This window comes from Mesitornis unicolor, unplaced genomic scaffold (genome assembly GCF_000695765.1).
Source record: "Mesitornis unicolor isolate BGI_N332 unplaced genomic scaffold, ASM69576v1 scaffold14172, whole genome shotgun sequence".
NCBI lineage: Eukaryota > Metazoa > Chordata > Aves > Mesitornithiformes > Mesitornithidae > Mesitornis > Mesitornis unicolor.
The window spans coordinates 331-8,852 of NW_010167576.1; the positions used below are offsets into that span (position 1 = coordinate 331).

The 8,522-nt window shown below is 38.9% G+C and overlaps 1 protein-coding gene across 1 annotated transcript in view; it reads left to right on the forward strand.

Annotated features, from left to right (window-relative positions):
* TMEM64 (transmembrane protein 64) overlaps window positions 1-8,078 on the forward strand; it is an 8,403-nt gene extending 325 nt beyond the window's left edge. Inside the window, exons 2-3 of the mRNA XM_010178743.1 lie at window positions 5,033-5,188; window positions 7,847-8,078. Coding sequence (XP_010177045.1) covers window positions 5,033-5,188; window positions 7,847-8,041 — 351 coding nt within the window. The 3' untranslated portion in view covers window positions 8,042-8,078. The remainder of the gene's footprint in view (window positions 1-5,032; window positions 5,189-7,846) is intronic.
* Window positions 8,079-8,522: the final 444 nt, after the last annotated feature.

Here is an 8,522-nt window from a genome sequence, read left to right on the forward strand (position 1 = left end):
CCTGTCTCAGGAAGAAACCTTGGTTTCTTTCTCTTGACAAAAGTAGAGGCAACCCCTCTGCCTGCTTTTGCTAGTGGTTCTTTCGTGCTTGTGGAGGGACGGCAGGCAGGCTATCGAGAAGCCTTGTTTGGTGGTATTGCTTTCGAGTTGCTCTTGGGCTTTCGAAACTATCTTTAGGCAGAAGCACCAAGGTGCTGTGTGGCAAAATTTGTGGAGAACACGACAGTCTCAAAGTGCTTGTGTTTTTGAAGTGATCGGCATGGGAGGAAAAGTTGTATTTTTAAGGAGTCTTGCCAGATCTCCTTAAACTGCTTAATGTAAATAGTCATATTGGAAAGAAAGATTAAAATTCTTGCTCAGTCTGGTTGATGTTTGTAGCATGCGTCTGACAAATCCATACAGGATGTTAAGTCCATGCACACAAGAGAGGTCACATATTTTGGGCAGAGCAGTAAGGTTGCAGGCTTAGAGCTGGAAAAGTACTGTGCACCAGAGTGGTACTGAAAGTTAGTTTAAACTTGAGATTTGGCAAAGTGTTAGTCTTGCTTTTCTTTCTACTTTTAGATGAAAACTGGTACATTCTTTAAAAAGAATTATTTTAAATTTATAAACTTATTGTTCTCTTTGATCATCTTAAAGGAGAAAATAAAGAAGAATGTGGAGGGTACCCTTTTTGGATAGCATCATGCTGATGATGACAATTCCAGACCCGTATCTCTTCCTGAGTGCTTTGTCTGAAGAATCTGTTTTTTAGCCGTGTGCTAAGCCTCAGTTGTGTCTGCTAACTCAGTGAAATCAAACAAAAGCAAACCAGATTGTGAAATATTTTGAACATTTAACAGTAACTCAAATGTTCTTTTATGTAAGAGACTCTCTAAACAAGTGGCTTGGTCTGCAGCTTTCTTAGAGCACACTTTCTTCCCTCTATCTGCAGTCCTGATCCTGTACCCTTCTGAAGCTCTTGCTTAATATTGACAGAATCATCTGGTTGACATGAGTAGGTCACTGAGTTATTTAAGAAAAAATTAATCCACACAATTTTTAGGGGTTAACACCCATATCAAATACTTAAAATTGCTGTGTATAGAACTGTGTGCTGGGGCATTTTTCTCAATAGCTGCAATCTCTGCCTGTAAAAACTGTAGCAACTTATAATTTCTTTTTAAGCAGATCCTTTAACCATTTCATTGTTATGAATGAGAAGAACCTCAGCTGTTTTATTTATTTTCCTATATTACTGCAGGACTGAGGAAGCTTAGACCTGTGTGGCTGGAAGCAGAGTCCCACCAGAGCTTGAGGTCCCAGTGTAGCAGATGAAGCTTCTGCTACAGCGTGACCCTCCTAAAGTGGGGAGAGCTGTTCTGCTGTCGTTGTTCACAGCTTCTGGGGGACACTTGAAGTAATTAGGAGAGCTACAGAGTAGTGTTGGATCTGAAAAACTGACGAGAGAATTACTGAGTTAAAATGATTGCCTTTCTGGCATAACCATTCTGTTGGAAAGACGATTCAGCAGAATATTTGGGCCAGTGCAATATTAAAATGATGCTGTAAATCAGTGTTCTGTATTCTCCAAGTACTGCAAGCTAAATAATTTTCTTTCCAAACGGAAGGTTTCAGTGTTGAAATAACAAATAGGAAATGAGATGAAACCAGACTCTTGAGTATGCCAAGTAACTTGGATGTTGCCTCCTAAGATTCATTTGTGTTGCATTTACTGCTCTAGATATATTACTTTGCAGCATAATCAAATAAAGCACTCTGTTCAGTTTTTAACTGAGAAGAGTTAATATGAACTACTAGATTACTGAAAAATAAAAATGTTGCGTGCAAATCTGGGAATTCAAGACAGTTTCTCACTGTGAGTCAAGTCTAAGCTACATATATAATACAAAATTCTACATACGCAGACTTGAGCTGTCATTTCTTTGAAGTCTGACTTATTTGAAAATGCTCTACTTAAGTTTAAAGTGCAAGGGGGTTTGTGGTGCCCTAATTATCCATTCATTCCCTGTACTAGCAACTTCAGTAATGAATATGAAAAGAATTACTCTTAGTAGTGGAGGAAAGAACAGTGAACTTAAGAAAACCTACACATCCTTAATTTTCCAACAGCTTGGTTTATGCGTCTTTTCTATGTGCGTATGTATAAGTGAACTGGAGATACTGAGAATACAGAAATGAGAGGGAAGGGAGGAAGTGACACCTGAGGACCAGGGCAGGGCAGAACTTTGATGTGAGAGGGACCATCTGCAGGGCTGGGATTAATGGGTTTCTACAAGCACTTGTTCAGTGGTGTGTACCATCTGCTGAGGGATTTGGGGAGGCCAAATTGCGGGGCACTGTAGAGAAGGAAGGAAGAGCTTCCTAGCATTTGGTAGTGATGGGATCATGTTATTTGAAACAGCACAAGAAGAAAATTAACACAAGTTCCTCAGTTTTTCACCAGCCAGACATGAACATCTTGCTTCTTCAGGTGATTCTGCTTTCTTTGGGAAATCACTGATAGTAGGAGCTGTGCGGTAAGGCATTTATTTGCCTTTCTGGAAGACCTGGAAGCTTCTTAACTGAAAGCATGTTTGTGTTTCTCTTTGCGTGGGTTTTGCTTAATTATCTCTCCTGTGGTGCCAGGATGGCCTGGGCCACTGGAGTGGGCTGATAGCACCTCCTGAAGTGTTTGCCCACACACAGGCCTCTTCTCTTGACAACTGTATTTTGAAAGCAGGTCTGTAAGAAGGCCTGGTATGCAGGTTAGCACCTCCCTCCTTCATGCTGCTGCATCCCTGGAGCTAGATTTGTGCAGACTGACTATTTGCAGTGCCAGGTGTAGCTTAGATCAGAATTCATATTTCTTCTTTCTTCTCTGAGAGCAGTATTGTGTGGAAGAAGTAATCTGTCCAAGTGTGCATCTTTGATTCCAGAAATGCACACAGTAAAATCAGAATTCAAGAAATGATACTTCTGATACACTGTTAATTTTTGCTGGCTTGAGCTTTCCATAGAAACAGAGTCCTGGTAGCTTCTGTTTGGCAGCTTGGCCACACAGACCCCAGTCTGGCAGATTTCTAGAACAGGCAAAATTTCAGGAAAGACATGGAAAGCTGTAAGTTTTATTGACATTTTTTCAGGTTTCTTACCTAGGGATGCCATCCAGTTCCTGTGTCTTTGAGGGAAGGGATACCACTGTAGGTCTAAACCCCACAAACCAGGAGTTAAAGGGGCACCTGCAAACTTATCCCACCGTCTCCTTAAGTTTTGTTTTGGTGGGAAGCATGTCCTTTGGCAGCCTCCCCTTCCTTTGGAAACAGCCTTTCTCGTGGCTCAGGGGGTCCAGTTGCTTCAGGACAGATTCGGACGTGCAGACGTGTTGCTTTGCAACTGAAGTGTCCTTAATACGTACACAGAAATGAAAGAAGTGCCTGAGAGTGTTAAAACAATCTTTGGGAAGTTTCCCAGCTCTATTAGATTTAATGACAGTGTCCTACTTAGCAAATCTTGCCTCAGTATTTCAGAGACTTTTATTAGCAGCTCCTTTATTCCCTTGGCAATATGGGAAGTTTCAGTTGTGCATTCTTATTACATGGCCCAAATAACTGTAATGTTAAAAAAAACCCTTTTCAAAGCATCGGTCAAATGTGAAGTTCTGACATAATTATGTAGTGCTTTTTCATTATAAATCTAAATTAGTCTTGTGTAGAGAGGGAAATGTATTTGTGTTGCTGGTATATATTTCAGTCTCCGGGAAATATAATTTGCAGTGTGAAGTTTGGAATTGGCTGACTGGATCTTGTTCCACTGACTTGTTCTTGATCTTTATGCTTCACTGTGTTCTCTTCCTCCATTGCCTGCCCTTCCTCTCAGAAACTTTCCACTGATGGTGCTTCGAGCTCTGAGAATCCAGGACTGTGACTTTCATAGTAACCAAAGTTTATTTTAAGAATAGCATGATGAAATTAGTAACTTTGCAGTTATTCTCATGTCTTTGACATTGTACAAAACTGTCAAGGTCAATAATTTCTGTGTAGGCTTCCAGTGTTAAGGGGCTGTTCTTAATTAGAACTTGTTTTCATTACTATGTGATAAACTGAATTGTCTGGAAAATTCCTTATACTGTTTGTTTCAAAACTGCCCTTTTCATACTCATTTTTAACCCATAGTTTCCTCCTGTTTTCATTTTTCTTGCATAAATAGCTTTTGGCCTCTGGGGTCTCACATTTAACGTTTCCCAGTGACTGCAGATACTAATTTAGCTGTTGTGTACTTTGCTCTTGTGTAAACTGTCCGCATATTGACTCTGAGCAGAAATTTCACAGCAAAGACAGGAAATTATCTTGAATTATTATTCCTGGGTTTTTTCCCAGAATGGCAAACAAAAGCTATAGCCATGTGTCCTATTTTGTTTGCTAGTTAGTGGGATGTATAATTTCTTTGTTAGAGAATCTTAATGATACCCATGTATATCAGTATAGATGTAGATAGATATCGCTGATAGATACATGTATCTTAATGAGCTATATAACTTCCACTGCAGAGGCAAATTGTATCTGCCATTCTGTTTACCTAGATTATATTTAATACAGTGACATTTTAAACAACAGCCTCTTCTATTAGTTGCCATACATTTAAAATGCAAAGCAAGTAGTTTTTTTGCTTTCGACCTTCACATTTGATAAAGTAATTTCTTCCCGCGAGCAAATTTTCATAGATTGTAGGGCTCTGTTCACCGTGAAGAAATAAACATCTTCAATGAACACTATAATTGCATTCTTAGTTCATGACTGCTGCACCGGAATGTTACGCAATGTAAAATGAAATGGAATAAGACCTGGTAACTTTAAAAAGGCTAGCTGAAAACTAGCCACATACTGTTTTATTGTGTTATCTTAGATTCATGCACAGTGGAAAGCTTCAGTGAAGGAATGTAAGAAATTCTTTCGATATTTTGCATAGCAGTTTGTGGGAGTGGCAGCCTGGTTGTTTGTGCACATGGATTGTGTGGAACTGTGCTCGATTTCTTACACTGTCTTTTTCCCAGATTACAGATTTGTCACTGCCCAACTACCTGATGGCTTCTTCAGTTGGGCTGCTGCCTACTCAGCTCCTGAACTCCTACTTGGGCACTACCTTGCGCACCATGGAGGATGTGATTGCAGAACAAAGTGTTAGTGGCTATTTTATATTCAGTTTACAGGTAAGTTAAAATTACTACTGTCAGAGCCTTTGGTAACAGCAGCATCAGTCTCTGAATTTTAGACTTGTCAAGCCACCCCTACACAAAAGCCCTTGTGCCGTCAGCTGTGAAAGGGGTACCTGTAGGGTGCTTAAACTCAGAACCTGTGCGGTCTTCATGAATACCATTCAACAGTCCTGATTTTGCATAGGTATTCAGGATGACAAGTGCTGTAGAAATACCATGTTGCTAATGCCTAAATCAGAATATCATAATTTTGCAAGTGAGTAGATTAATGAGAAGTATGTAGTACATTTACATGAACTCAGCTGATGAAATAATTTGTAAAAAAATCTTAGGGGTAAGATTTAAGTCTGAGACTATTATGAGCATAGAAGTCATGGATATTTCAGAACCATATATATATATATGTATTTATAGATGTGTATGTCTATTAAAACCTCCTTTGATAGCATTGGTACTTCAGGCTGTGTTTGAACAGATGTGTTTTGCAGACTTTTCAGTTGATACTGCAGCCATTTATCTTCCTTAGTTTTTACCATCATAAAACCGTTGTTTAATAATACTAAGAAATAAAGCTAAGTCTAGGATCATTGCAAAGATCCCCCCTCCCTGAAACTTAGGTGTTCTTAAATGGAACATGGTGCCTTTGTAAATGTTAAGTAAATAGGCTCAATAGATCAAATGAAAAATAAATGGTTACTTGATAAGCTTTCATTTTAGTTGTGAAATGTTATTTCCAGGGTAGTAGTTTTTAGTGGTCTTTTCCTTTTTTTCTTTTTTAAATGACATTGACTCTCCTTTGTAGATTATATAGGTTGTGATCAAACTGTCACTCAGGTAAGTGCCAGCTGGAGAGGCTGAATGTTTGAGTAGCAGTGCTTACCTTGAGAGCAGTCCCTGGGACCTGACTGAATAAGTCAAGAGGAGCCTGTTAGTGGAGGAGTTACTTGTGTTCTCCCACTTTTTGTCAGGCATCTGCCTGGGGCTTTCATGGGACTTTAGTTTAGTAAATAGCTCTAAAAATCCTTCACATTTCATGGTGGTGTGTATATATTTTCTAAATTATTCATCTAGGGAACTAGGCTGCTGATAGTAATATTTCTAAAACCAGTCAAATTCACATATTTGGGTAAGCTTTAAGAATAGGATTTTTCCAGTATATTCAGAACTTTTTGTCCGTGGTCTCTTTCTGACTCTTACATTGGCCAGCTTTTGAAATGTATAACTTGAATTAGTGAGGAACACCTTTTTTACCACAAGGATAGGCAAGCAGTGGAGCAGGTTGCTCAAAGGTGGTGGAATCTCTGTCCTTAGAAGTTTTCAAGACCCAACTGGACAAAAGTCTTGAGCAACCTGGTCTGATCTTGCAGCCAGCCCTGCTCTGAGCAGCAGGTTGAGCTGGAGAACACCAGGATGCCTTCCTGCCACAGTTATTCTGTGACCATGCTTGTCAATCATCTCTCATTCTAGCATCTTTTATGCCATGCTGACAGATGTTTTAAGTGATAGACCTTAAAGAAAACTTAGCCCTACCAATTAATAATGGCAGTCAGATTTTAGACTCAAAACTTTAGGTAAAGTAAGCAGTATAACCTTTTTGGGTTTTGGGGGTTTTATTGCAGTTTTGTGGTGGTTTGTTTTGTTTGTTTGTTTGTTTGTTTTTAAGGAAGTTGCAGATTCTAGCTAGTTTCATAAAACCTTCTTTAAAAAGGCAGAGGAATTTACTTCTTTTAAAGGGATTCTCACTATGAGAAAACTTGATTTTTTGTTTGAAGATTTTGGAATTTTTAAGGAGGATCTCAGCTGAGAGCTTAACTATATTGAGGAGTGCAGTGCATGCCAATGTCATTGAATGAGTCATTTCTAAGCAAAAATTTCCAGGTTTATTCCTGGTAATTTTTGTAGTGAAAGTTTAAAAATTCTAAACGATAAAGTTCAGAGCAAAAACCTGAACTAAACCCCTAGTTTTCCTCCTTAAAACCCAGTGTGGGTTTTTTTGTTTCTTTGTTTTAAGGAGGAAATACTGTCCCCTCCCCAAGCCATCCTCCAGAAACCAAGTTCTCCCCATGCAGACTGCTGTATGTCACTCAGACACGCTGATTCTGTCCTGTTTGGTCCTGGTATCTGAGGAGCAGTGACACTGTTGCTCTCTATCTTTCACACCAGAGGGACAAGGACAAGAAGTTTTATTTCCTTTACTGTGCATCATTCCCTGTCTCAGCGGTTTTGCAAGTTGCAGATGCCCAGTACAATTGCAACCTATTATTCACTCGGTACATGGAAAACAGCTCTTCTGACTTACACCGTGCTATTTCTTTGTGGAAACATTTTTGCCAAGAGAGAAAGTGAAGGGATTGCTTTCTAACAAGTATGTGGAAGTCAATGGAAAGAAATTATCTTTTAAATTCGTATCAATATTTAAGCTCTATGTTGCGTCTATGTTCTGACATGCTAGTTACATTGTTAGCAAATACAGGTTTAGAGCCACTCGTTGGTTAAGTTCATCTCTCTTCTAATGTCTTGTGCGTGAAGCGTTGAGTTAACGGATGCCTCTATGAATCTTTGCATCACTGACTTTGTTTTATTTAAAACAGTTGCTTTGTATCCATGCTTACAGTTTATATAGCCTACTGTGCTCTTTTGTTTTATTTGCAGATTGTTATAAGCATAGGACTCATGTTTTACGTCGTTCACCGAGCTCAAGTGGAACTGAATGCAGCTATTGTAGCCTGTGAAATGGAAATGAAGACGTCGCTTGTTAAAGACAGTCAACCGAGCATCAGCGGCTCAACCACATACTGCAACAAAAGGACAGTAGCATTCTCTGGAGGAGGTGTCAATATTGTGTGATTTCAAGTATTAATATAGTAAGGTTTTGTGAACCTAAGCTATTGCCTAGAAATATCTATGGACAATTCAACTAGTTTAAAAAAAAATTACAAGTGGTTACAGGTTATACTGTGGCACAAACCAACCAACCAGCTCCTCAGTTGCACACAAGGTGACTTCTAGCAAGAAAAGAAAGATGATGAAGTAACTTAAGATGTAAATGCAAATTTGGCTGCACCTTTAGTCTTTTATTATGCCTGTCATGGCCTGTAGTCTGCACTTTAGATTTTTTTCCTTTGCTCCTATAAACTGAGAAAAATGCTTCTATAAACTGAGAAAAGTAGAACAGAGGTAAATATTTTTCTGCTTAGCATTATTTATAAGGCTGAATAATTATATGCAGTAGAATTTTATTACTGATAAAGACGAATGAGAAAGTATGCAGTTCTATGTATGTTATTCTTGAACGTGCTTTTGCTTTGGAATTGCTTCCAGAAATTGG